Genomic DNA, 27,623 nt, shown 5'->3' with positions numbered 1-27,623 from the left:
AAAAACCTTGAAATTGAGATAAATAATCAAAATAAACTCCTACCCCGTGGCAGATTTGCTCAAGTAAACCTCGTGAACAGCCGCTGCACAACCGCTTGTAGGGGCAGAGCACTAGGGTCAGCGTAGGACACGCATCGTGTAGGACATCGTGGTTGAATGCTTTCCAACCAGTGAGAAATAACTAAATACCTCCCTGCAACGCAGTATTTTAATTGCCAGGTTTAATCAAGGTTTCCTGCTCCCATGGAAATGGCATTTCTCTAACTCGCATTGATTTAAGACCCCCAGCCCTGCCCAAGGGCCATCTTTTCTACATGCTACAAGCATAAGGAGCAAGTTTGAAGCAATTAGATAAATCACTACATCTCACAACTTCCCACCAGCCACAGCTCAAGCCGTGCCCAAGCCAGAATTAGTTGTTCAATCCCCATTATCTTGAGAACTTTGCAAAAAGCAGCAGCTAAGCAGACATTTCACCATCCTTTCTTTTACATAGGGCACATGCTAGCCTGAAACCCAGCCAAGTGGATCCTGCAGAAGACTTCCACAATCATTGCACATACGCCTCTGACTCTTTATTGCTTTCCTCATGATGATGGGAATAACACTAATGCGTTAGTTGCATTCATTTATATACATATGCATTATATACGTGTGAATACACACGCACACATGCTGCAACCTTAAGGTGTCACCCTCAAAAGCACAGCAAGAAAAACCAGGCAGTAGTATCAGGGAGTCACCAAGAGCAAAATCCTGAATAATGGAACTTTCTAGCACAAGCAGCTTCACAGGGACCCTCAGCACAGCCCCTGTGGCTACCAGAGGAAATATGCTCCTCTGACACTACATAGATTTCTTAACAGATTCCCATGATAGGAGGAGGATTAAAAAGCAATTAAGCAGCTCTCATATTTCAAATGCAAAGCCGTATTTCAGAACAGCAGACAGAAAAATATGGCTCTCAGAACTCAAAAAGAAATCTGTTCTCTGCTGTAAAATAAAGCCCTTCCCGTGATACCTTTAAACAGCAATTCCATAGTAGGAACCTACCCCATGGGGACGAGCAAAAGCATTGCAACCCGGATCCAGCATTGTGTTAGGAAAAAGCCCTGCAAATTCCAGGCAATCTGCAAATGATTTCTCCCTTCCCCACCCAAACATCTCCTGCAAACTCCTACAATTGCAGTCAGGACTGCAATAGCGGAAGAGATGAATACAAAACCATTCCTACCTTTAACTTGAGTGTCATATTCGGCTATGATCTCCTTATCCTTTTTGAATTTTGCTGGCGACGTCATGTTTTCTGTTCCCAAAAAAAGATGAACCTCAAACCCGATCCACCAGAACACGAGACAGAAATGCAACTGCCCTCCTCCTCTCAATGCGGTGCCGGGATTTTCTGCTCGCCTTTCCCCCCCCCCAACAAAAAGGGCAAAGAAAATGAATCAGTCCATGGAGAGAGGGTGTGAGACGAGCACAGCAGCAGCAAAATGCAGATGTGAAGAGATCAGTGCATGGAAGAGGCGGCAGTTTTGTCTCCCTGCACCAAAACCTTTAGCAGCAGCATCAGACTAGCGAGATCCTGCAGCCCCCAAAGGCTCTTCCTGATTGCTAGCGTTAACAGCACAGCCAGGGAGTGGAAGTCCTTCCGCACAACATGTTCTCTCTGGGTTTGGTTTTGCCTTTTCCTTTTTTTTTTTTTTTTTTTAAATGGGCTCAGAGATGATGTAAATCAGATCCCAAACGGAGGACGAGAAGCCGTTTTCTTTGGTATGCCTGCAAACACAAATAAAGCGATATATGTATCATACAGATCCATAAAACCACAGCTTGCAGGCAACAGCCGCAAGCTGCACAGCCCAAATGTGCCACTGAAAGAAAAGCTGCCCTGACATCGCGAACCGTCCTCTCCGCAGGGCTCGGACCCGCAGACCGGCCAGGTAACGGCGGGGAAACGCCTCAGCAGCCGCCAGCCCCTCCGGCGGGGGGAGCAGCGGCTCGTTCGCAACGCGGCTCCCCGGGGACCGGGGAGGGAAGGGCAGGAAGGAGCTCCCCGGGGGCAGGACCGGCAGCGGAGCCGCAGCATCGCCCGCTGGAACCCGCATGCACTGACACCGGCGCGGGAGCCGCAGGACGAACCCGGCCCCCCCCCTCCACCACCGCCACCGCCACCGCCGCCGCGCCGGCTCCATCCGCGGCTCCTGCAGCGGGTTCGGGCTCCCGGGGGGGTGCTCAGCCCCTGGGCCGCTGCGCGGGTCGGTGCCCGCGGGGGGAGGCGGGCGGGGGGCGGCCCTCGGCGGGACGCAACTTTTCTCCCGCTTTTTTAATGTATTTTATTATTTTTCGCCCCATTTTTTTTGGTGCCGGCAGGGAGGGGCCGCGGCCCCCGCGGGAGATGCGCGCACGGAGGAAGAAATAAATAAACACGGCACCCGCCGGATCCGCATCCCGCCCGGCAGGAACAATGAGGGCGGCGGGGAGAGGAAGCGGGAGGGGGCTCCCGGGGGGGGGGCCGGGGCTGAGGGACGCGGCCCCGCGCCCCGCCTCAGGGCCGCGCTGCGGGGGGCAGGCGGCGGGGGCTGCCCGCAGGCGCCCGGCGGAGCTGTCGGAGGAGCGGAGGGGACCCGGCGGCCGAGCGGGGCCATTACCTGGGCACAGCGGAGCCGCCTCCCGCAGCCGGGCGTCCTCCGGCCGCTGGCGCCCGCCGCCCGGGTCCCCCCTCAGCAGCCCACCGCCGCCCCGCCCCTCCGCGCGCCCCGCCTAATCAGAGGAGAGTGTTGGACAAGAGTGACGGGAGACGCAGCCAATCGGATGGCTCTATCTCCAGGCTTGTCCCGCCCCTTTTCCCGCCGCCTGGCACTCGTAGCACCGCCCCTCCAGGCCGCGCAGTTAACCTCCCCACCAAGGTCTGCGCAGGGGCGGGGCGAGGAATGCAAATAGCCTGCCGGCGTGGCCAATGGGAGCAAGGCAGGGCGTGCCCCTCCACCAATACCCAGGTGGTAGGGGTGGTGCCACCCGTCTCCTCCAATAGCGAGCAAGGAGAGGGCGGGCCCCGCGTCACATCTCCACTAATCAGATAAAGAGGGCGGTGCCTGATGCGCCCAATGGGAGGTGGAGGTTGGGAATTCAAACTGACAGGAGGGAGCGTGGCCGTTGACGGCTGCCGGACCGGGCCGGGACTGACGGGAGTGAGCGGCAGCGGCGAGGCCCGGCGGTGGCCACCGCCGCCATGTCGGTCAGCAGCTGCACCTTCGATGACCGGTGCGTGTCGGTGCTGTGCTGCCGGTTCTGCCAGCAGGTGCTGAGCACGCGGGGGATGAAGGCCGTGCTGCTGGCAGGCACCGACACCGACCTCTACTCCACCGACATCCCGCCCTCGGGGTAAGCGCCAGGCTCCGGTGGGCGGCCGGGACGCACGGAGCCCCCCACAGGGCCGCTATAGCCCGGGTGCTGCAGCTGCTCAGCCCCGGGGGAGGTGGGCGAGCGGGGCCACCCCCCGGCCGGGTCCCCAGGACCGCCTCCGTGCGTGCTGCCGGCAGCGAAAGGCCCCCGGAGCCCCCCAGTTCCACCCGGCTCTCCCTCAGCCCCGGCGGGACAGCGAGAGCAAAGCCGTCCCTCACCCAGGAATCAAAGCCCTCATTTGACCCGCTCCTGGGGCGGATGGAGCCACAGGGAGTTCCTGCAGCTCCCTCCCGGAGCGGAGATTAGAAATGGAAATAAATGCCCGTAAACAGAACAAACCTGATCGTGCGCTGGCTCCAGGGTGACTCCCCTCCTCCCCGCCGCTTGCGTGCTGCTTTCCCATAGCTATATTTGACTACGAAGGAAATCAGGTTGCAAAATAGCATGTTAATGAGAAAGTACGGGTTAAAAAGGAGATAAGGAATCAAAGGTCTGGGTTTAGATGTCCTAGCCTTTAAGCTATTATTCCATAGTCTCAGCTGAGATTCACCAGGAACTAGGGCAACGTCTCTAATCAGATTTTGGACTGAGAGTGCCCTGCAGCCTCCGGTGACGAGCATGTGTTAGTCAAGCACTAGGAGAGGCGGCACTTTCTGGCTTCATTTGTGAGGACCCAGGATATATTGCGGCTGCCCCATCCCTGGCAGTGTTCAAAGCCAGGCTGGATGGAGCTTGGAGCACCCTGCTCTAGTGGAAGGTGTCCCTGCCCATGCCACTGGATGAGCTTTAAGGTCCCTTCCAACTCAAACCACTTTGTGATTCTGATTCATATAACATCACATGGGTGTCTGTTAGTTTCCATATAAGTATGGGTGGTAGCTGATAGGGAAATGGGGCTGTGTGATCTTGGGAGGGTTTAAAATAAACCGAACATACAAGACTAATGGTAACATCATTTTTGTGATTTCAGACCTGTATTATCAAAACATCATAGCAGGAATCACAGCCACATCTAAACTTCAATATTTTGACTTTCTTCCCATCTAGCACTGTTGATTTCATTGGAAGCTGCTATTTTACTGATATCTGCAAATGCAAACTGAAGAACATCGCATGTTTAAAGTGGTAAGAACGCCCTTGGATGACTCTAATGCCTCCTCAAGCACACCACAATGTGTCCAACCTCTCCACTGCAGCCTGCTGCAGCGCAAAGAGCTGAGGGCTGAATGAACAGATTGCATTCGCTACTTCAAATGTAGTGCTGCTTGATAGAAACTCAGCCCACTACTTCTGGGCTTGGCTGCCAGTCTATTTCTGTGCAAGTCCCAAGTGGAGATGTGACAACCTTGTCAGTACTGTGAGTAGATGGGAAAGCTTGTGTGCCACCTGCCTGATTAAATGTCTGCTTCAACACAGAGAGAGTTGTGTGAATAAGGCCGCAGGAAGAAGTACTTACTCATACTCTAATTAATAGAACATCCTCTTGGCAGATCTAGCTGTTGCTAGCAGATGGAACATGCTGTCACTAAAGTTCTTGGAGTTCTTTTATCCTCTTTATTAATTTCTGATATTTAAGGGTAAAAACAACAACTCTCAAAGAGCTCACGGTTAACTGAGATGATCCTTTCCACTTCATAATCCAGATTTGTGCCTGCTTCGGATTTAAATGATGGGGGGTTGCGATAGGAACACAGGATTATATTTTTAGGTAGAAATGGAGAAATATCTCACCAGAGTGTGGCTGAGAAAATAGAAAAATGGTTGTTCAAGGCTTCACCCTGGAAGAGGAGATAAGGCTTTGATATTCTCAGTCTCATTGCTCCTACTACTGATACTCTCCCATGCACAGCGATTCTGTACAGATGGATGTCTGGTGCGTGATTAACTTCTGATTCCAGTGGAATCACTGGGCTTCAAAAAAACAAATACCCCACCATTTGTTGGTATGTAAACTAATCTGATTACACAATTCAGGTTACTAAGTGGCTCTCTGTGCCAAAGATCTAAACCTTAGATATTCTGTAACTCCCGACAGATGTTCCCTCTATATTTAAGATGCTTGTTTAAATATGTTCCCTTAACTTTACCAAAATAGGAGCATTACAATACCTTGGCTATTTAAACATTAGCTTTAGCTGCAAAAGCCAACAACATCTGTCTTTTTAGATTCATGTTGCTTATTATTTCCCTTGTCTTCCTAGTGGTAACGTTGTTGGTTATCATGTGATTTCCCCCTGCAAACCTTGCCTGCTGTCTTGCAATAATGGCCACTTCTGGATGTTTCATAGCCAAGCAGTCTTTGGCATCAACAGACTAGACTCTTCTGGTAAGGAACCCCTCTCTTCCCTAAAATCTGGAATTCTAAGACCTCCTCCTATTGAGGCATCTCAATATAGTTAAAGCATCTGGAGGGAGTGTAACATATGGAGGTATACAGCAAGTGTTACAGGGCTGCTAATCTCATGAACTCCTGTGGCTCCTTTGTAAATGAAAATTTCTAAGGAAGTGGAAATTTCTCTTCATCAGACAATTTAACTCTCCCCTTTTGTGGGCAGAAGTCAGGATTTTCTGAAGCAGTATCATGAAGGAGTATATACACAGCCACCAGGTGCTATTTATAGCAGTATCTCCTGGGCTACTAAGCAGCTGTCCAAGGGACACTCATTGGGTGAGTCATGCTGTCACTTTGCCCCTGTATAACCAAGTCCTCATTAGCTCAATATGAAGTTACAGCTCGTGCTGGTTAGTTTCTACAGGTAGGTGTTGTTTGGATGCCAAGTGTCAGGAATCATTTGCTTTGAGTCCTGAGGAACGCGTAGCGTTCTGACAAATCATCCCCCCTCCTTGCAGACGGGAGGAACTTCTTGTCTAAACCTTTCAGTGTCACCCTGTGTTTTAGATCAATGCGTTTCAAAATAAACCAGCCACGAGGGGATTATCAGTAGCTACATGAATGAGCTGTATAAATACATCTGTGGGCAGGGACTTAGTCTCCTAATTATGCTGTAAACACCACCCCTCAAGATCACCTTGGAAGAAAAGTAGGAAATAGCCTCAGTGTATTTATGATGAACATGACTTACCAGGGTTTGCAGTGACTGGAGTCATTATTTTCTCTGAAAACACAGTTGTGCAACGTAAAAATAAGGTCACAATCCAAAAATAGTTGTGTTTCTTTCTTCTTCCCTCCTTTGTCTCCTTACCTCCTTCCCACCAGGTGTCAATGTATTGCTCTGGGGCAACTTGCCAGATTTGGAGGAGAGCGCAGATGAAGATACAACCTGCATCTCTGAGGAGGAGTATATCAGATAAATATGATCTACAAGATACTACAATATCTTCCCTCCATTCGTTGCACTGCTGCTTTGCTTAGACTTTTTTTTTTCCTGCTAGCCCAGCAGAGCTTAAATAATACAGGAAATCTGGAAAACAGTCCTAAAAAAGGAACATCTCTTCCTCCTCTTTCACTGTAGCCTCCCTTTGGCTCTTGGAATCTGCCTAGTGTGCATCTTCTGACTACAGACACACGCCTTGGTTGAAGTTGGAAAAGCAGATGGAAGCTGCATTTACATTAAAGTCTCAACAGCTGATAATCCTTCTTAACTGTATTTTTATTTCTTTCCTAAAACAGTATTCACAGTACAAAGTCTCTCAGTTGCTGTAAGTACAGCTTAAAAACCTTAAGGAAGAGTCAATCTCGTTGATGAAGTTATGAAAGAGCTCTGCTCTTGTGGTCAGACACACCATTACCCAGAGTTTCTATTTGGAGTATATAGAGCTGCTGAGTAAGTGGCTGAAAATATTGGAGCTTTGGCTTTATGTTTGGGCTCTCCTGCTTGTTCTCCGGGCAGCTGGGGCATACTAGGATGCTCCTTGACGTAGACTTGGGAACTATCTTATAGTCTTCCCATCTTCATCTTTCAAGATCATGTTTTTGTAGAGATCAAGTTCATTCCCCCCTCCCTGATAAACCCTAAATGCTGTTACTTCCCATCTAATACAACTTCAAGGCTCCACTGGAGATTTTCCTAAGGTCAGCACCAAAATCCATCCAGGTTTTGATGTTATTTTCTACCTCTTGCAGGGCAGACATCCCTCCAGAAGGGGAACTCTGTCACCTGGTGATGACTTAGAGAAAGAACAAAAAGAGATCAGGTTAAATACTTGGTGTCCATGCCTAACCTTACATCCTGAAGTGTACAGACAATCCTATAAGAAGTAATGGATTCAAAGCTCATTATCCAAGTTGTTACAACCGTAGCACTTAGCTTATGAACCAAATACTGTCCCCTTCAGCTAGTCACCTGAAGGATCACCTTTAGAAAACTCAAGGTATAAGCGTGTAAGAGAACAGAGCACACTTGTAAATTTGGGTTGATGCAGAATAAATCATTCTACAGCCTCTTGTGATATTTGGAAGAGGTGCAATGAGGACAGAGCTGAATTGTCTTAGTATTCTTACTGCATGTTATGTATTTCCTTATTAATGGTACTACCTCTTCTGCATCGTTTAAATGTATATTGGTGTGTGTATATATATATGTATGTGTGTGTGTGTTTTGGTTTGACTTTGTGTGTTACGTCAGCTCATGAAATAAAAGGCTTGGACTACATAGTCTTCTGGGTTGTAGTAAATCTGGATGTATAATGATGAAGTGGGATCTTGTACATGTATTAAACTAGTTGAATTATTAGGTTCTTCATGATATTGTTTGAGAGAGCCCCCTGACAAACCTGATAGTTTCTCAGCCATAAAGGCATTTAATCAGGTAACTCTTCTGTAACACAACATTCCATTTGTTTTCGAGTTTTCCATGCTGCAGGAATGTGATCACGTCGTGACTACAGCACAAAGCTGGCAAGGTGGCACCTCTCGCAAAGAGTTTTCCAACAGAATTTGTGAGCTAAAAATACCCCTGATTGGTTTTGTCTAAGTAACATAATAGTTCAAACAAAATCCCCACGATAGGGCTCTGCTTTGCTGCAAGTTCAATGCTCGCCCTTTAGAACCTTCCCAATTCCAAGTTAGTGCTGTGGCAGAGCTGACTGCAGAGCGATTCTCCCACAGGGAAGCAGAGGACTGTAATTTCTTCACATTAAGTCCATCATTCTGTTTTTGCTCCCTATCTGTTTGTACACATAGAACTGGAAGTTCTACTATGAACTATTTTAATTACACAGACCTGTTTGAGCTAGTTCATCCCAACCAGGCATCAGCTTGAAAAGAGAAATGAGCCAACTTTTAAGTAAGTTCAGTCCTTTCTTTTCCTGATTCTAGAGAAGCTATAGGTATTATATACAAAGCAAATAAACATCATCTATTGCCTTGGCCGGCATGAATGTTACCAAACAAGCTAATCACGTCTAGGGCTACCTCTATTCTTTCTATCTAAAATTAAAGAGAGATCTGACTAAGCAGTCTGTGGTAAAGCCTGCATTCACAGGGCCTTAATATTTTGGGTGAAGTTTCCACGCATCACCCTGTGTAGAGACAGACTTTCCAGGTTGATGGATATACCTAATACAAAAGAGCAAGCATAAAACCAGATCAGTACTTCTAGAAACACTCCGAGCGCTTCACCCCACCTAAAGCTTTGTTTGAAATAAACCAACTCAGGTCTCTATGGGTTTCTTCTCTCTGTACTCTTCAACATACAAGATGCGTGTGTTTTAGCACAAGCCTGGGATCTGTTGTGAACCATCTGGAAGGTGATGCTTGCACGGCATTTGGTATAATAATGCTGAATATTAAGACAGATGATGTCCAAAATTAATGTATTAGCAGGGTTCAGCTTCCCAATAGATCTGTGGTCAGTCTGATACACAAAGAGCCAGGCAGCTGTTGTCATCTGTGGGAAGGATTGTACAGTGAAGTCTGATGGCATCGTTGCTGTACAGCCAAAGCCAAAAGCAGAGCACAAAGCTGAAAAACAAGAATTGAGTCCTAAGGCCTTTCTCTTCTGCTCATTAGGGTACACAAGGCAAGTAATTAAAGACCTTTAGTGCCTCTAATCAGATGTGGCTTTATTCCAAAGGGACTGAACGCGAGGCAAAGGGTCTAGACTCAAAGTCAGTACTTCTGCAAGACTTCCAGAGCCTCCTGGCACCAGCAGCACAGCCGAGATGGATGCAGCCAGTCAGAACACCCGCAGCATCGCATCTCCACAGGGCATGGGTCGGTCACACATGGAGCCAGGGCTGTTCCCAGCAGCTAGAAGATGTTGTGTAACACAGACTTGTAGGTTCAGGGTCACAGACTTGTTTGGAGGAAAACATTTGGAAGTCGAATTCCCAAAGCCGCTGGAGGATAAGTAGCTTTGGTTTGATGTTTAAATCCCAGGGACCGGTGTAATCACACTGCCATCGACAGTCAACCATTTCCTTTCCTGGTATGCATAATCTGCAGTGCACAATGCTGGCTGGAGGGGTAGGAGAAAGTCATAGCAAGACAGTGATAAATCGATCCCCCTCCATATTAAATCAGACTTACTAGTAAAAGCACGTTTAAAAACTCTTAATTATTCCAGAACAGATTAATACCTAATCATAACCTTACATTTATGCAACACCATTCACCCCAAAGTGCTTTACCATGACAAACAGTTAAGAATTCTTTTACCACTGAACTGCAGCCAGCTCCAGGATGCAAAGCAGCTGCCAAGTAGACAGCATGCTGCAAGGACCAGGGCAAGCACCAGTCCATAATGAAATACCGTATGTGATCTCTATCAGTACAAACTGATAGGTTGATTACCAAGGGAGGTTCAACTTGAAAGACACTCTTCTTACACAGCCTGGAATGCAGTTCATCCACTTCAAGCTAGATGACAGATGGGTCACCTCTCCTAGGACAGAACCTGGAGTCCCTGGGTTTGAATCTGAGGAAGAGTCCTATGATAAGAGACAGAAATCACTAAGCTGGCTTTTATTTTCTGCTCTTCTCTCTGGCATGCAAGAGCCGGCACGCTTGTTCAAGTCAAGTGAGATGATCATTTATTATAAATCACCCAATTACTTTGTCATGAGAGGTCATTATTACATATTATGTTTGCAGACCGCGTGGTTTCTGAAGGCATACCCCAAGGAACAGTGCGTGTCCCAAGTAAACAGCCTTTGTGTGCTGTTGTTTGGATTAAGGGAGTGTCTATGGGCCAGTGTAGTGTAACTGTGGGTGCCTGTTGTGCAAGAAACTAAGAGCCCAGCGACCTGTACGTTCAGAGAACTCGCACTGTAAATGCAGCAGTCAAGGGACAGTGAGGGAACGGCACCACTGGCCTGAACAGAGGCAAAGCCCCAGCTGTGTAAGCCTGAAAAAGAGACTCTTTACTTCCAAGATCACAAGAGAGAGCCGAGCTGTGCCTGTTCGGCAGCCATGCATCACTTCTGCCCCTTCCAACAGGCATTTGCAAGTCTATGAATAGATTCGGCTCTTCCAGCACACATACTCGATCATCTCATACTTAAAGCAAGGATCCTTCTCTGTGCCAGTGTTTCTGGAGTTCTGCATGATTAGGTTTCCTCACAATGTGGATATCGCCTCTAGCCAAGCACCCATAAAAAGCCTACAAAGAAAACAGGTTATTCCAAATCTGTGTAGAGCCAGCATTCAGAGAACTGAGGGATGCGCTCTTCCATGTATGCACTATACAGGAATGACAAGGGAGAAAAGCAGGATGTCTGCCTTGAACACCTCCCGTGACATTAGCTCCAAGTGGCTGACGCACCACCCAACATTCCCTCTTCCCGTCAGGAATATCAACTCTGCTCCCTGAAAAAGCATCAGCATTTCCAAGCAGCTCTCAGCCAGCAGAACACTTGGGGTGCTTTGCTCTCTGCAATGTCTCCTGTCATCTTGCACGCATGAAACAAGCTCAAAGCGAGCCTGCACGCTATTGATTTCTCATCAGAAAGCATGCCTCACATTTTGGACAGCGATGAGGGGGGAAAAACCCCACCACAACGGGGAACAAAGCTGGTCAGAGAGAAGCCAAACGACATCTCTAGCGCTTCACTTCTTATGTCATCCGAACGCTGACAGCTTGATGTCTCTGGGTAATGCCACACAAGGGAAATTAGCACCATCGCACTCTTCAGCACTGCCATCTGCATGTCAGCGTCTGCAGACGTTTGTGCAGGCAGTTCCAAAGCAAGGCTGATACAGGAGGCTTGATCTTTTGCGTTGCTCTGACTGCACTGATTTCCTGGAGGAAAGTGCTAATTAAAAATACCCCGGTATCGCTCCGACGTCGCTGCAGCCACACTCGGATTCATCCCTGCTGTGCCACGGCAGAAGCTTATTAGTTCATCCCACTCCAGCATATGGCCTGCTTTTGGAATAGGAAATTTCCACTAACAGAGGAGACCACGCTAGAAATGCAGGTGTTTGGGGACTCTAACTTCTCTGGGAACATAAAACCAAAGGGAAACAGGTCCCGGGTCTGCTGGGGATGTCTGATGGCTCCATGCACAAAAGCAAGCTAATAACAACTGAAACAATAGGGAAAGTATGCCCTGATTTTGCCTCTTCCTATTGTGTGTCTGCCCCTCGGAGCCAATGCCAGGCCCCAGCAACAGACTGCCCAGAGCAGCAGAGGGGTTTCGGGCCAAAGGACACTGAGGACACTGAGAGTACAAAGCTCACACCCGCTTTGCCCACACCTTGAGGAGGCTCTGGCAGAAGCTGTTCTTCTATTGCAGTTTGCCTTCATTTCAAAAGCTGAAGTCTACATTTAATTCTGAGACCAGCAAAGCTTCAACAAGCACAGATCAGGTCTGTTACTGCTGCCGCGCTCCCAGAACATGCCCAGAAAGCTTTCCTCAGCAGCCATTGACAATGGAAGAGCCACAGGGTACTGTGCAGCAAGCTCAAGCTGCTTTGGATGCGAGGAGCTTCCAGTTGCGAGCAGGCTTTGTCCTGAATTAAAACCACACCGTGTGAAGCTACAGACCCAAACCCACTTGAGGACAGCGTAGACAGGCTCTATGCCCAGCCCAGGACCGAGGCTGCACCTTCAAACGCCATGTATTCAAGCAAAACTGTGCATTCGGCTGCTAGACCTGGAATCCAGCCCCTTTCAAGTGCAGATGTTTGAGGTGTTTTAGAGCTCTGCTTGCTGTGGCCAATGCACTTCTCTTGGTTCATCATCTGAGCTGCACACAGGGAGGGAAGGATGGGGTTAGAGCACCAGAACACCAAAGCTGCAATCGTTTTCTCCTAGGGTGGGCAGCAAAGCCAACACAGTCAAATACCAGAGTTACTTGGTCACAGACGCAGACGGACTGACACAGGGTGACACTGAGGGAGGGTTGTGAAAGCTCCCGCAGCGTCACCCACATCCCCTCAGCTGGCAACGAACGCCTGAAATGCTCGGGCAGAATGAAGCAATCTGCTCTTGTGCAAAGACCCAGCGCAGGCCTGTCCACAGCATCCCTGCTCCTCGCTGGAGCCCACTTTGGAAGCAAATGTTACTCTAAAGAGAGCTTTACCCCGAAGTCCGATGGCTTTCTGTGCAGCTTGGAAGGTGAGATTCAGCTCAATGCCTTTTCCCATCTCCCCGCGGCATTCAGCAGTGGCAGGAATTCTGTATTCAGCAGAATATGCCCAATTCTTTTCATTCCAGTCCTTCTGGGACACCAAAGTTTAAAAGCACATGGACCTGGCCACTACAAGACACCTTCTGCCTTATTACCAGGCTCCCCGCTTTGACTGGATACAAACACGCCAGTGATGCATGAACATGGATTGCTCCTTACATTTGTGCCACTCGGATGGCACAAAGCAACGCTCAGCAAATGGAGCAGCACTTGCTGCAAGTCAACCATGAAACATCACAGGACTTAACAACAGGCAGCTTTGGGGCAGCGGCTTTGATAGCAACCTGCCACTCTTCCTGCACCATCGAGCCTCTTCTTGCTCCTGCCAGCGGGTTCAAAACGTGGGCACTGATGGCTTTGGCATTCATTGTAGTGTCTGTTGCCAGACCTGACAGCGCCCAGCACCGCTTCCCCCTCCCAGTGCCTTGCTGCTGTATTTAAGGCAGTCACATCGCATCGTGCGCTACAATGGCCAGCAAGAGATGCTGGGTGGACCCAAGCCTGCTCTTTTCCAAAGCCCAAGGGGAAGCGGTGCTGTCGTCCCCATGCGCTGTCCCTAATAATAAGTCTGATTCTATATTCTCAGTATTCTCCCTGGCCTCCCAGGAGAGATCAAAGACAGCTCTGTTTGGGTGTGTGCATGCACATACATGCATGGAGAAGACACATTAATTATGGTCTGAAAACCTCTCTGCTACAGAAACAACTGGTTCCCTCTTTGTCACTTACCTCTCCCCCACAAAAACTCACCCTGGCCCAGTTTACTCCTTGAAAACAAGCTTGGGTTGCAAATGACCTGGAGAGAAGAGACATCAACCAAGTGTCTCTTGGCTCAAAACCATGTGCTTTGAAGAGCAGAAACTCCACACCAACGCAGGCTTTGATGCCATAGCGCAGAGACGGTGACTGCTTCTTACCCTTCCCTGCTCAGCAATCACTGCACCCCATGGCAGGGAGATGTCTACGGCTACATCACAGCCACACCATGGGCTCGGGCTGTTGGTAAGGGCACAGACCAGCCTCAAGACTGATCTTGTCTCTTTTGCTCCTGCAAAGGAGGCTGCTGACGGCAAGGCACGGCCTCGGAGGGGTGGAACGAAGCAGTGGGAGGGAAGGTGCAAAGCACAGGTTGAGTCGGGTGAATCCATCCAGCCTGGGATGCTGGCTCCCTACCAAGCAATGCCTGGGCATGCCAATAGGAGCAAGAGATGGGCCTGCTGCTCCGCTCGAGCAGGCTGCTGGTCCCTTACCACACACGCACCCCTTTGCCTTGGCTAACGCCTCAGGACGACTGCCTCTATTCCACAGTGCATGAATACCCCAGTATCTTGGAGATAGGGCTTCCAGAGCTCTAAGAACGCGTTCAGACCCTGTTGCAAGTCAAGCAGGAGCACTTCGGCCTCCTCCATTACCTTCTAAATCCTTCGTAAAACACAAAACCCAATTCCTTCCTCTTCCCACTTCTAAACACAACCCAGCAATGGTTTCATGCTAAAACCCAGCTCTTTCATGCCTGACAAACTGCCTTGCTTTTATCCGGTGCAAAAAGCCCCTTCCTGAGCCCCACCGTACCCAGCCATACCCCCACATCCCCTCCTGCATTCCCATGTGGTGCTGTACGCTGAGGGTGGCAGTTCTAGCTTGTCATCCTGCCGAAGTTACTACTGGAAAAGCATCACCGTAAGGTTACCGCTGCCCCAAATTGTGCCCCACACATCAGACGCCTTCTCCAGCTGGTGCACAGGTCAACTGCGTCTCCTTCGAACCAAGGAGGAGGTTGAAGCACGCAGATAAGCAGGGCTGGGGGTAACACAGCCCATGCATGCCTGGACATGTCCCATAGGGATGGGGGTTTCTTCCAGCTATGGGTCTAGCACAGGAGGTGTCGCAGCATAAAAGACACTGGCATGGCAGGGGGCTGGAGCTGGATGATCTTAAGGTCCTTTCCAACCCTGACTATTCCATTATTCTATGATTCTATTATGCTCAACAGATTTGCATTAAGAGAGATAACAGAAAATCCGACTGCATTTAGAACTGAAGCCAATTGTAAAGGCAGGAAGGCTCCTGAACGCAACACAAAGTATTTCATTCTCTGATAACAGAGTGAAATGAAGATAGCAGGGAAAGGCAAGAGCTCGCTATCAATGGGAACAGAGAAAGGGACACCGATATTTTAAGGCATTCACCTTTAGGTTACAAGCTGCTTAACTCAGGCTGCTGCATACGTGGTCTCCTTGGGAACCGAGTCAGACAATAAATCAGATGTGCCAACATTTATCAGAGGCTCCAAGCGGCCACAACCATCGGCTCCCAAAGCAGGAATGCCCAATGGGGTTTGCAAGCCCGGAGGCACGCGGCAGGGGATGGACACCGCAGTTAAACTCCAAAGGAACGTGGTTGATGTTCCTGCTCCTCATTGCTGGATCCTCCTGGAGCCAGGGCCTGGGGCAGAAGCTCCAGCGGAAGGCAAAAGGAGGAAAATGAGCCTTGTGTTATGCAGCAGTCATCAATACGCACATCAAGGTCTGGGTCTGATGTGCCCACTCAGCCACAGAAGTAACCCCCCCATCGCCCTCAGTCAGAGGCACGTTAGAGATTGTTGTTGTCTCAGTCTGAACAGGGGGAAAGAAAGGGAATTCATGGATAGTGGTAGGAATAAACACAGCTTGAGGAAAGGCAGCAAGACCAGCGCATGAGTCATGGAATGGTTTGGGTTGAAGGGACCTTAAAGCTCCTCCAGCTCCAACCCCTGCCCCGGGCAGGGACCCCTTCCACTGGAGCAGCTTGCTCCAAGCCCCTGTGTCCAGCCTGGCCTTGAGCACTTGCTCTCTGCATATTCCCTCACTGCAATGCTCCTGCCAGACACAGGGATAAAATCCAGACCTTTCACACCTCAAACACAACGAATCGCACCCAAACCTCGCTTTTAAACCGGTGGAAACCACCCAGCCACTTCCAAAATGCCTCGCTGCTTATGCGTAACCGAAAGAATTCCATGGCAAGGGTTTTGGCCAGGAATTAACCAGTGGGAAGGCAACGGCCACAGCCTTGCTTGGCAAGTCCCATGCATCCCGAAATCCCGAGTCCGGGTGGCATGGGATGTGGGGTAAAAGGGATGCGATCCCAACAGTGACCCATGCACTGGGAGCAGGGGCATTGCAGGAACGGGGTGCAAACAGTGCCAGCGTCTGCTCAGCGGTGTTCGTGGCCCCAGAGGGGGACGAGGCACCCTTCCCGTGAGCGCCGCGGGCTGACCCAAGCACTGAGCGTCGTTAAAGCGGATTAAGCCAAAGGGAGCACGGACACTTCCCCCTGCCCGGCAGCCCCAGACCCATTGCACACCGCGGCCTCCGCCGCCTCTTAACGGGCTGATGCCAGCCCGGGGCTGAGCCCCAGGGCATCCGGTACCGGTACCGGTACCGGCACTGCCGGAACCCCTGCAGCCACCGGCCGCGCCCCGCAGCAGCCGGAGCCACGGCGCCACCTGCCGGACCGTGGCGGTAGCGCGGCCGCCGCAGCCCTGGGGACAACCCCAGAGCGGTTCGGGTCGAAGGGACCTTAAAGCTCCCCCAAGCTCCAAGCCCTGCCCCGGGCACGGACCCCTTCCGCTGGAGCAGCTTGCTCCGAGCCCACCCAGCTTGATCCACAGGAGAGATCCTCAATGCCTCAGCCCTTTGCCACCACGAACATGGCATCTCCGGAGACCCGAGATGTTCAGATCGAGGAGAACCTCAAGGGTGAAATCAGGAGCCACTCTACCCTGGAGGGGCTGATGCAGGATGAGCTGAGACCTCTCACACACGCCAGGATGTCTCAGCGCCTTCAGGCAACCACCTCAGACAGAAGCATGTTTGTGCTTTACTCCATTCAGCCCCACAACAGCCAAATCCTCGAGCTGCTTCACTTCAGTCTCCTCCATTAACCACCAGCCTGCCTGAAGTGAGGCAAAACCAAGCAAATGAGGTGAAGAATGAGGTTTTCAGAGGATCCCCATCATTAACACTCGGGTAGGTTTTAAGCATTCCCAACACTCTCATTGCAGTTCCCTCTCTCTGGTGACAGCCTCTGCTGCTGCTTCGCTTGTCTCCACGCTGAAGTCCAAGCCACAACAACAATAAACCCCTCCGTTTAATCTAACGCAGCCTCCCAGCAGCGCACCCTTTGTAGGAACTTATTAACCAGCTCCCAGCTTGCTCCCTGCACAATCAGTTTGTACTTCAAAGCCCCCACCAGCAGACAGAGCTAAACGACGGCGTTAGAGTCACTCATGTAGGAAATCAATTAGTTCGGGGGGCAGGACAGTGAATATTGGTTGTCAGAAGCTGGGATATCAATTGAATGGGCTTGCCCGGGGTTCTGGGGACCTCTATAACTCCCCAGGCACCACCTCATGCTCTTCTCTCCTGCTGCGGTGTCAGAGCTGCTCTGCTCCCCATCCGGGTGATGGGATCATGGGATAGTTAGGGTTGGAAAGGACCTTAGCATCATCCAGTCCCAGCATCCAGCAGGATGCACCCCGAGAGGTTCTTAGCGCAGCCTGGCCGCCGGGATGGGCAGGGAATTCTGTTACACACAAACCACCAGGAGGGAACAGAGCAGCAGGCACAGGTCACATCAGGGAGCTGCCCCTTTTCCCTGCAGCTCCGCTTTCCCCTTGCACTAATCCTGCCCCAATTAGCTCTGAGGGCTTCAGCACTGATTGAACTGTATTGAGGGCTCGCCACGGAAGCAAACAACTGAAGAGACCCTGGAGCCAGGAGCACCAGGGGCAGGTTCAGGCCTCCCTGCCTCGCTTGGCTGAACACGAGGGGTTTAGCACCGATGTTCGCGTCTCATCCTAGTCCAACAGTTAGCTGTAAATCTGCTGCCCGCGCAGCGCCCGTGCTTGCTCTCGCCTCGGTGTCACAGGCACAAGGCTCTGCTAAGCCTCGGGCTGGGATCTGACGCTCTGAACGATCTGCAAGGAGAGCCCGCAGCTCCCCGGGTTACGGACCCGAACTCCTGCTGGGATCAGTAGTGACGGACAAGCAAAAGCTCTTTAGGAGTAACCCTGCAGATGATCTACTAAACACAAGCAATTACAGGGCTTTGAAAGGCTCAGGGCAGAAACACGCACTCAAACCCCACCTCATTTGGAATGAGGACTCCATCGGAGCACGGGGTCTCTCGGTTTTCATTGAGAGACCCTGGGGGAGATCCATTGAGAGACACGTGGGAGAGTCTCTCCCTTCCTCCCACCTTTAACATGCTCCAAGTCTCCCCACGCTTGCCTAAGCCGGCGTGGAAGCTGCCCAGAAGGCAGGATGCAGAACAGATGCAGCTCTGTCGCTGCTACAGCAATACCCATATCCTCATACGGAAACCCCAAAGTAAAACCACCGGTTGATGCTTGACCCGCGCGTTAACTCGGTTCATTTTCTAGCCGACAGCAGCTCAGCGAGACAGGGAGATGATGTAAAGGCCGGTGAGGACATCCATTGATTTCAGGCTGTGGTTTCCCTACCAGCAGGCTCTCAGTGCAGGCTGCGATTTGCTCGTGTGATGAAGTGATAATCCATCACCGCCCGAAACACGGGGCCGCAGAGCATGCGAGTCACAAGGGACGAAACCGCTCCTCTGGCAGGCTCCGAAACGCCGCTCTTCCGAAACCGGGGGCACCGTTCCCCACCTGCAGCAGCACCGGGCACATCCCCGTGGCCTCCCAAATCTGTCGTGCAAGCGCACGTGAAAACAGCTCCTCGGAGCTGCTCGGGCAATTACACCGTGCACGCAGGGAAGGGCCCGAGACAAAGCCATTGTCTGCTCCCAGCAACCAGCACTGACCCCAACCGGGCTGCCGGAGCCCAGCCTCCGAGTGCAGCAACCCCCTCATGGCCTGCCTGAAAGCCAGTTTCATTCCTGCCACAGCCTTCACCTTCCTTTGCCATCGTTGGGCACTTGGAGGCACCAAGTGAGTTACCTCTTGCGATCAGTTTCTGAGGAGGGGCAGGATCATGTCTGCTCCGTGGTGCTCGAACACCTTAGTGGGCAATCAGCACGAAGGGGTTTAGAAGAGCTGCTCACCACTGGCTTTAGCATCAAAGCACCCGATCCCAGCTGCTGCCTCCCAGAGCAGCTCCGCTCAGCTTCAGAAACCTTCCTGCTCTGCAGCCAAACCCACCCATTCCTACACAGGAGCCCAACGGGATCAGAGATTGAACTTCAGGCGAAAGCAAGGGCTGAGCTGCAGATGCTCATCCCTGAAAGGTTTACACCAGATTCCCCACGGAGCTGAATAACCCCTAGGACACTGCGGCATAAACCCAGGTTAGGTGATGAGCACCCCCTCCCAACACCGACATTAGTGGCATAACCCTCATCCTCCCTGCAACAAGCGTCCATGCGATGTCCCCAGTGCTGGGGAACAGCATCCGCGGGGTCTTCAAACCCGGGCGGTGCAGAGCAGGGACAGCAGAGCCCAGTGCCTGTGCTGCCGGGGGCAGGACACATCCCGCAGAGCCAGGCACAGCTCCGGGCTGCCTGAGCCGACCTCGCCAGCAGGCAGCACACTGTGTGCAGCCCTTGTACTTTATCACCTTCTCCTCGGCCACCCCGCACCAGGAGGGGATTAAAGAGCATTAACTGCCTCCCCAAAGGCTCCCACCCCGGCCAAGAGCCAGGATGAGAGCAGTTGGAGGATTAACTCCTCTTGTCCTAGCCAAAGGACAAAGAACTGGGTGTTAATGAAGGGCTTGTGCAAGCTTCGGACACGGTGCCTGTTGCAAACAGGAGCTGGCAGCGCCCCATCCTCAGGCCGGTGCACAGGGAAGCCGCATCTCCCGGCTGACACCAAGGAATTCTGCTTCAGTGGGTCACAATCAGAACGGGTCTGGGGCAGCATCGCCTGTGGTGTGCAGAGCCGGGTGCTCCCCTGGGACCTCCATTGGTAATGAAGCGCAGACAGCAGAGAACCAGAGCACGGAAGTGCCGAAGAAAGCCAGCATCCCGGTGTTACAACTCCATCAACACCCCGAGGATGCTCTGCCCACAGCCATTTAATGAGGAGCAGCAGCATATTTAGAGCACAGCTTTCTGCTTCGCTTGCAGAAAGGAGGAGGCAGACCGTTAGAGCTGTTTCCAAGGAGATTTTCACACACTAAGATGAGGGGGGGAACCCAACCCACATTTCATGCAGGCTGAAGGTGGTAATTCCACTGGCACTTCTCATCTGTTAAACACATCGAGGGAAACTACAGCAATGGGCTTCATCGGGCTTGTTTTGTCCTATTGTTCAGACACACAAAGGCAAGAAGCTGCTCAGAGGAAGCAGCGCGCCCAACAGCGAGTCCTGGGGCTGTGAGCTCCTCTCGCAGCATCTTAAAGCCCCTTTGCTTGGCGGTCCGAGGGCTTCGCGGGGAGGTGAGGGACACCCGGTGGGAAACCAGCTCATCCCCATGGGATAGGGCCTGGAATCCCGCACGGAGATCGCCCCTGCCCTGCGCAGAGCCAAACACAGGCCCTAAAGAAAGGGCCACGGTGGGAGTGTGGAGCCGGGGGGGCTCCTCCTCTCCGTCCCCAGCAGAGCTGACAGACCCCCAGCACCCCGTCAGGAGGAGACAAGGAAAAGCCGCTTGTTTCCAGCCTGGAAACATGGCACTGGGGGGGGTATTGCTGATGGGAAGGGTGTAAACCTCCGCCTGTGCCTGGGGTTTAAGTGCCGACGATGATCACAGAGAGGGAGCGGGGAAGGAAATGGAAGCATCTCAGCTACTGAAGTCTTCAAACATCCCTGGCTGCGCAGGGAAGCCAACAGGGAGGACGCGAGGATGACAGACAAGTAATCCGCTGCCTCCAAGACGCCCGCAGCTTCGATTTCCCCTCTGGCAGTTGCCTCTGCTTAAGCAGACTCTTTCCGCACATAGGGGTCAAATGAAAAGCCACGGTGAGACAAGGGAAAAGTGAACTGCAATAGAGTCATTAACGGCACTGGTACCCCAGGGCTGGCCCTGCGTTATCCAACAGCAGGTTCCAGGGCTCTTCACCAGCCTCCAAAGTATTCCAGGGTCACCACACAGGGAGGAGAGGCTGCTCCAAACCCCCCCGTACAGGCTGCAGGGTCTAAAGGGGGGGGGACACAAGTGCTTGCCAGTTCACAGCATGGATGGAGCCGCCCAAGTTTAGGTTCAAGGCAGTGACACCTCAAAGCTCAGTTCTGCGCTCTCAGCTGCTGTTATCCTGCTTGTTCTACCGCTCCACAGGGATTTTCCAGTCAAATCAAACCTGCCTGTGCTGCCCGGCAGTGTCCCCACCAGGCACCCTCTGGGGCACTGCCATGTGCTCAGCATATTTATTCAGGCTCCCAGACGTCCTCGCTAATATTAAGCGGCATCAGAGGGCTTAATTAAATGGAAAAAAGCCCGAATCTGGACGAGGGAAAGGGGGGAGCAAAGGGGACACGGACACATCTGCCTTAGGATTACCTTACACTTCCCGATGCTCCTGTCCTCACTCCCCAGAGCTGGGACTGCGCTGCTCAACTACACAGAGTTTTCTGCCTCCTGAGTGCAAAGGGAGTCACAGTTGCAAGCACTGGAGCAGGGGCCCGCTCAGATACAGTTCAGGGGGTTGGAACTGGACGACCTTAAGGTCCCTTCCAACCCAAACCATTCCACGAGCCTATGGAGCAGGGTCAGTGGCAGGAGCCATGGAGGCTTTGAGCCTGCAGGACCTGGAGCATCTCAGCAGTTCCTGTTTCCAGGAGGTGGAGGGAAAGGCTTCATTTTGACACAGAGTTGGCATTAAAAGTAGCACGAGATCCCAGGAGCTCCCAGCCCTCAGCCTTCCCAAGGGGATGATCCCAAGCTGCTATAAAGCGGTTGCAACGCCATTCATTTTATAGCATCTGAACCAGTGCAAAAGGACCCAATCTTGCTTTTTGCCGACCTGAACCACAGAAAGCATCTCAGGGATTAAATGCTAACGACAGCCCAAGTCTGCTCCGTGCTGGCAGCAGCACAGCACCATCACATACCACAGATACAGCCCCTGTGTTGGAAAGGGAGCCAAACCAGACCCAGGCCAGCAAGGTTCACATCTTCATTCACCCAGCGAGCTGCTCACAAAGCCAAGTCCCCAGTTCAGCCATCCCAGACCCTTTGCCTCTGTGTTTGAGGTCTGAAGAGCACCGGTTGGCTCTTGGTGACGGAGACAGCACCTGATGTGCTGTGCTTCATGCAGGTTGATGTTACCAGCACCAAGTCGGCCACGTAACGCGGTGTTACCTTGGCAAACCAGAGCTCCAGTGGGATGCACTAAACCAGCAGCGCTCAGCTGCACCAAGCACCAGGCTGGGCTTTTTGCTGTATCTCAGCGACAATCCCCATCCCCTCCCCACACAGAAGCAAAGGGGCAGCGCATCAGAACAGGCAGCCTCAGGACACAGTGCCAGGAAATGAGGGTTCCACTGACTTTGCTGCAGGGCTGAGACCCACAGAGCTGATGCCCAAATCCTGCTCTGGGAGCTGCTCCAGGGCCCCCTCCAATCCCAGCCTCCCGGGACAGAAGGGGTAGGGATTTGGTGGGGTCTGCCCAGTCCGGACAATGCAAACCAGGGGCAGCATCCCCAGCCCTGACCCGCTGCAGAAGAGGGGGCAAGGGGAGATCCCCAACCTCTGCTCCTGCCCAGGAATCCTATTGGGGAAAAGCCTCCGGCAAAGCAGCAGGAGGGGAACCAGCTCGCACCTTCCCACTGGAGCGGGATGCTGGGGCCAGCCAGGGAGGGGAGCTGCCAGGCTATAAAACCCCGACAGCGCTCACACGGGGACAGAGCCAGCAGCAGCAGCCGCCCACTTCCCGACGCATGGACACCAGGGCACCGCTGCCCAACCTCTCCTGCTCCTGGAGCAAAGAGGCCAAAGAGAGGACTCCCTTTTCCCCTTCAATTTGCCAGCACGGGGGGACAGGGGATGCACGGAATGAGTGATCCAGGGAGAAACGGGGCCTTGGGAATGCTTAGTGCAGAGGAGAGGAAGATCAAGGACTGAACCAGAGGCTCTTGCACTGCTTTGCTTAACTGGAACACCCGCACAGAGCAGCCCAGAAGGGGACTGCAGCCACCCGGCACAAGCTGGGGTGATGCCGAGCTGCAGCAGGCAGAGGAGGCAGGGGCTGCGGTGCTCAGGGGCAGCGCTGACCACGACAGCTCAGCCCTAGGGGACAGGGAAGGGCTGAACCACCAGAGACAAGCGCTGGAGCTGCCTGAAGGGATGGAGCCAGGCTGGGGCTGGAACAACTCTCATCACAGCCGGCCTGGGCACAGCCAGGGGCTGCTGAGCCCCCAGACCCTGCCATGGGACCCCAACCTGACCCTCCTGCACAGCCGGGACGAGGCGCTGGCCAAGGCAGAGGTCGGGGTGCTGGCCACTATCCTGGCTGTAGCGACCATTGGCAACGTGGGGGTGCTGCTGGCCATGTACCGCCGGAGGAGGAAGATGAGCAGGATGCACCTCTTCATCCTGCACCTCGGCCTGACCGACCTGGGGGTTGCCCTCTTCCAGGTGCTGCCGCAGATGATCTGGGAGGTGACCTATCGCTTCCTGGGGCCAGACCCGCTCTGCAGGGCCGTCAAGTACCTGCAGGTGCTCAGCATGTTCGCCTCCACCTACATGCTCATCATGATGACCGTGGACCGCTACATGGCCGTGTGCCACCCTCTGCACAGCCTGCAGCAGCCCAGCCGCCAGGCCTATGTGATGATCGGGGCCACGTGGCTGCTGAGCTGCCTCCTCAGCCTGCCCCAGGTCTTCATCTTCTCCCTGCAGGAGGTGCGCCAGGGCTCGGGGGTGCTGGACTGCTGGGCAGACTTCAGGTACCCATGGGGCGCCCGAGCCTACATCACCTGGACCACTCTGTGCATCTTCATCCTGCCCATCGGCATCCTCACCGTCTGCTACAGCCTCATCTGCTACGAGATCTGCAAGAACCTCAAGGGCAAGACCCAGAGTGGCGTCCCCAGCACAGGGGGGACCACAGTGGCCGCCCCTCCTGCTCCCTGCTCCTCCGAGAAGGGCCCCAGCGGGCAGCCCTCGCGGGTCAGCTCCGTGCGCACCATCTCCCGCGCCAAGATCCGCACGGTGAAGATGACCTTCGTCATCGTGGTGGCCTATGTCGCCTGCTGGGCGCCGTTCTTCAGCGTGCAGATGTGGTCAGTGTGGGACGAGGATGCTCCTGATGATGGTGAGTAGTGGTGAGTGGGCTGCAGCCTGGGGTGCACAGAACCCCCTTCGCATTGATAACAACCTAGAGCTGTTGTTTTGTCATGGGGAAGGCAACAGATTTGCTCCCCTTCAGTGTTTATAGGAAGCTGCTTGCAGAGTCCAATCATTGCTTGTTCTGGAAGCTCTCAGAGCCCTCCCGGCCTGCTCGGGGTAGAAGGAACTTTATCCAAGATTGAAGGGCCTCTAGGAAATGCTTTGGCCAGCAAACAGGCCAAAGGGAGGTCCAAAAGCTGCTGGGATGTGATGCCTCAGCACATCCCCACGACAGCACTTCACCCGCCTGCAACCCTCAGCCAAGGACAGAGCCTGGCTCTGCCCCCTGTGCTGCAAACCGCCCTACCCAGATAACACCCATCACATGGGATGGGAATGGGACAGAGGCCTTTGGGAATGGGACAGAGCCCCATGGGAATGTGTGACCAGCAGGGCGAAGGAGGTGATCCTGCCCCTCTGCTCTGCTCTTGTGAGACCTCACCTGGAGCATTGTGTGCAGTTCTGGTGTCCTCAGCATAAGAAGGGCATGGAACTGCTGGAACAAGTCCAGAGGAGGCCACGAGGATGAGCAGGGGCTGGAGCACCTCCCGTATGAGGACAGGCTGAGGAAGTTGGGGCTGTTCAGCCTGGAGAAGAGAAGGCTGCGTGGAGACCTCATAGCAGCCTTCCAGTACCTGAAGAGGGCCTATAGGGATGCTGGGGAGGGACTCTTCATCAGGGACTGTAGTGACAGGACAAGGGGTAACGGGTTCAAACTGAAACAGGGGAAGTTTAGATTGGATCTAAGGAGGAAATTCTTTCCTGTTAGGGTGGTGAGGCACTGGAATGGGTTGCCCAGGGAGGTTGTGAGTGCTCCATCCCTGGCAGTGCTCAAGGCCAGGTTGGATGAAGCCTTGTGTGGGATGGTTTAGTGTGAGGTGTCCCTGCCCATGGCAGGGAGGGGTGGAACTGGATGATCTTGAGGTCCTTTCCAACCCGAACCATTCTATGATTCTATGAATGGGACAGAGCCCAAGCCGAGAGGAGCCCCCGACCCATTGCACCCCTCAGGTCTCCCCTTTGCCTCCGCAGACTCCACCAACGCAGCGTTCACCATCACCATGCTGCTGGCCAGCCTCAGCAGCTGCTGCAACCCCTGGATCTACATGGCCTTCAGCGGGCACCTCCGGCACGGCGCCGCCCGCTGCCTGCGCCGCTGGGGCAGCCCCCGGGCCGGGCTGCGCAGGGCGGGCTCCACCGGCAGCCTCTGCAGCAGGAGAACCACGATCCTGAGCCACAGCCCCGCCCCGAGCCTCCCCCTGCACGGGGGCAGGGACAGCTTGGGCCCCCCCTGCGAGGAGGGGGTGACCGAGTCGGGCACGCTGTAGGCTGCGGCGGGGCCCGGTGCCCGGGTACAGCTGCTGCCAGATGTGACACCGCAAGCGCTGTCGCGGCGGAAGCGCCTCTGCACATCTGGCAGCATCGCCTTTGCCTAAGGCCGTGAGCTTCACGCAGGGAGCATCTTGCCCTGGAGGGCTTGCTGCTGCGCACAGCGCAGGGGGGGAGATGGGCAGAGCCCCATCAGCAGCGCCCGACCGCAGCATCCGCATCCCTCCCGCGTAAGGAAGGCGCTCGCTACGGGGCTGCTCTGCTCCAGGGATGCCTCACACCCAGGGGATGCTGCACCGTGCGCGTCCGCCTGGAGGGGGCTGAGCTTTGAGCGTTCAACAGATAGGAGCACAGCAGGAGGCAATGTGGCTGCGTCTGCCCGAGAGCTGCCTGCAAACGAGTCACTCATCTCCCAGCCTCAGCCTGGAGGAGAGAAGGCGCTGGGGAGGGCAGCGGCAGCAGGAACGAGCCCTGGCCTTGCAGTCCCAGCCCTTCTCGTGTCTCCTAGAAGCTGTTTCTAAGGCATGAGGCAGGTGAAAGCTTCCCCTTGCTCCAGCTGAGCTCAAGAGCTGCTGATGGGGGGATGTACAAGTGAGCACTGAAGGTGCCAAACTCCCTGCAAGCAAGGTGCATTCTTCCCTCTATTACCACAGCCTAAATCTGTCAATCTAACACATTAGGAGTAAAGGGTTTCTAAATCTTCAGTTATTTTCACTTCACCACAAACCATTTGAGTCAGCTCTTCCAGAAACTCGGTTTGGACTCATCTCCATAAACCTTTAGCGATGCTCTCAGCAATTGTTCGGGGTTCTGACCATTTCCCTGCCTGTGCCCTTCAAGCTGGGGCAGATCTGCACAGCAAAGCCGTAAACCCAGAGTGCCCAAGCCCTCAAATCAATGCCAAATCGACCATCTCACAACCCCTCACTGAGCTGACTGGAACCGCACTTGAGGCAGCTCCATCTCTAAGGAAGTGGGGCTGTGCTGATGAAGCCTCTCCCTGCTCTGGGTGTAAGCATCGCTCAGGCAGGGAGATGCCAAATCCTGCATTCAGGGCATCTGGTACAGGCAGAAAGCAGGAAAGCAAAAGGTGGGAGGCAGAGAACATCATCCCCCCCCCACCTCCCTCCCAGGACAAAGGGATTTCACTTGCCTGTGCTCACATGGAGACCTGTGGCCCACTCCTGTGCCCCTTCAGCAGCCAGCCCAGGCCCCCCCACTGCGGGCTGGAATATAAATCCCCCAGGAAGCTCCCATCTGATTGCCGGTTGGGCTGATGACAACAGCTTTCAGCTGGGGGAGGAAGATCCGGGGCAGGACCATGCTCCTTGACTGGCCCCAGCATCCCTCTCAATGGCCATGCAGCCACCCCAGTGACAGCTCTGAGGGTGATGGGGGCTCGGGTATCAAAGGAAAAGGGGTGCAGGGAAGGGCAGGGAATCAGCAAAGGGAAAAGCTGGTGGAGAAATTGTGTTTAAAAGGGTTTTATGACAGCAATCGGCAAAGAAAGCATCGTTCAGAGGAGCTGCCACCCGGTTTGGGGGGATATTTTGAAGACCACTGCGTTTTCCTCCCTGGAATACATCCCGCTTGAGGGGTGGGGGCGATGCTTCTTTTGCTTTCATGTGATGAGCAAAAAGCCACCACACAGAAGTGGAGAGCAGGGAGGAACTGCGCCGCACTCAGCATCCTTCAGGAACAGTGATGCCTTTAAGGGCCGTACCAAGCAAATTGCACTGCTTGGAGTGTCACAAGGAAGAAAAGCTGCAGGAGCCAGCCCGTGCCAGGCGCCGAGAGGGGAATGGGGAGAGCTTTGGGCATCCCGGGTGTCACAGCTTCACCTCCGTGTACTCCATGCACTTGGCAGCCACGGGGCTGGAGCAGGGCCAGAAATCCGCTTTCCTCCTCTTTGGGTCCACGTTGACGTAGTCAGTGGTGGATCCCGGCCCGCGGCCTTTCCCTGGGAACACCAGGGACGTGTAATTGAGGTCTTCTCCCGAGCAA

General features: G+C 53.3%; 3 protein-coding genes and 1 long non-coding RNA gene across 11 annotated transcripts in view; 2 read left to right on the top strand and 2 right to left on the bottom strand.

The window, feature by feature from the left end:
* The window catches only part of SRGAP2 (SLIT-ROBO Rho GTPase activating protein 2), a 93,696-nt gene extending 89,892 nt beyond the window's left edge, over window positions 1–3,804 (bottom strand). For 5 of the 7 annotated variants that reach the window (XM_065698718.1, XM_065698722.1, XM_065698723.1 and 2 more), the window contains exons 1-2: window positions 2,652–2,728; window positions 1,235–1,779 (exon numbers count right to left, since the gene is read on the bottom strand). In XM_065698718.1, the coding sequence (XP_065554790.1) occupies window positions 1,235–1,301 (67 nt within the window). In that variant the 5' untranslated portion in view covers window positions 1,302–1,779; window positions 2,652–2,728. Of the gene's footprint in view, window positions 1–1,234; window positions 1,780–1,896; window positions 1,997–2,651; window positions 2,729–3,744 lie in introns of those variants that run through there. The other 2 variants (XM_065698720.1, XM_065698719.1) reach the window with 2 other exon arrangements.
* On the top strand, window positions 3,122–6,998 carry FAM72A (family with sequence similarity 72 member A). Of its 2 annotated transcripts, XR_010616710.1 has the most exons (5): window positions 3,122–3,384; window positions 4,453–4,530; window positions 5,607–5,731; window positions 5,961–6,073; window positions 6,623–6,708. XR_010616710.1 is itself a non-coding variant. In XM_065698726.1 (4 exons), the coding sequence occupies exons 1-4, from the start codon at window positions 3,233–3,235 to the stop codon at window positions 6,715–6,717; spliced, it is 450 nt and encodes a 149-aa protein (XP_065554798.1). In that variant the 5' UTR covers window positions 3,122–3,232; the 3' UTR covers window positions 6,718–6,998. The 2 variants fall into 2 exon arrangements, 1 of the variants encoding a protein (XP_065554798.1); XM_065698726.1 differs by lacking the exon at window positions 5,961–6,073 and having other exon boundaries at window positions 6,623–6,998.
* On the bottom strand, window positions 6,804–26,818 carry LOC136023815 (uncharacterized). Its single transcript, XR_010616711.1, has 3 exons — window positions 26,773–26,818; window positions 10,160–10,296; window positions 6,804–9,824 (listed from the first exon to the last, which is right to left on the bottom strand). It is a non-coding gene; the product is annotated as an uncharacterized LOC136023815 (long non-coding RNA).
* AVPR1B (arginine vasopressin receptor 1B) lies at window positions 23,247–25,618 on the top strand. Its single transcript, XM_065698350.1, has 2 exons — window positions 23,247–24,216; window positions 25,323–25,618. The coding sequence occupies exons 1-2, from the start codon at window positions 23,247–23,249 to the stop codon at window positions 25,616–25,618; spliced, it is 1,266 nt and encodes a 421-aa protein (XP_065554422.1).
* Window positions 26,819–27,623: the final 805 nt, after the last annotated feature.

This window comes from Lathamus discolor, chromosome 19, assembly GCF_037157495.1.
Source record: "Lathamus discolor isolate bLatDis1 chromosome 19, bLatDis1.hap1, whole genome shotgun sequence".
Lineage (NCBI taxonomy): Eukaryota > Metazoa > Chordata > Aves > Psittaciformes > Psittacidae > Lathamus > Lathamus discolor.
Note: the sequence above shows the minus strand (reverse complement) of the source record. Positions and strands in the feature narration are given on the sequence as shown.

Bases quoted from the DNA above. Each gene is read 5' to 3' on its own strand.
- AVPR1B (XM_065698350.1), top strand. From the start codon at position 23,247: ATGGAGCCAGGCTGGGGCTGGAACAACTCTCATCACAGCCGGCCTGGG. The intron at 24,217-25,322 runs GTGAGTAGTGGT...TTGCCTCCGCAG, and splicing joins CGAGGATGCTCCTGATGATG to ACTCCACCAACGCAGCGTTC.
- FAM72A (XM_065698726.1), top strand. From the start codon at position 3,233: ATGTCGGTCAGCAGCTGCACCTTCGATGACCGGTGCGTGTCGGTGCTG. The intron at 3,385-4,452 runs GTAAGCGCCAGG...CTTCCCATCTAG, and splicing joins ACCGACATCCCGCCCTCGGG to CACTGTTGATTTCATTGGAA. The intron at 4,531-5,606 runs GTAAGAACGCCC...TTGTCTTCCTAG, and splicing joins AACATCGCATGTTTAAAGTG to TGGTAACGTTGTTGGTTATC.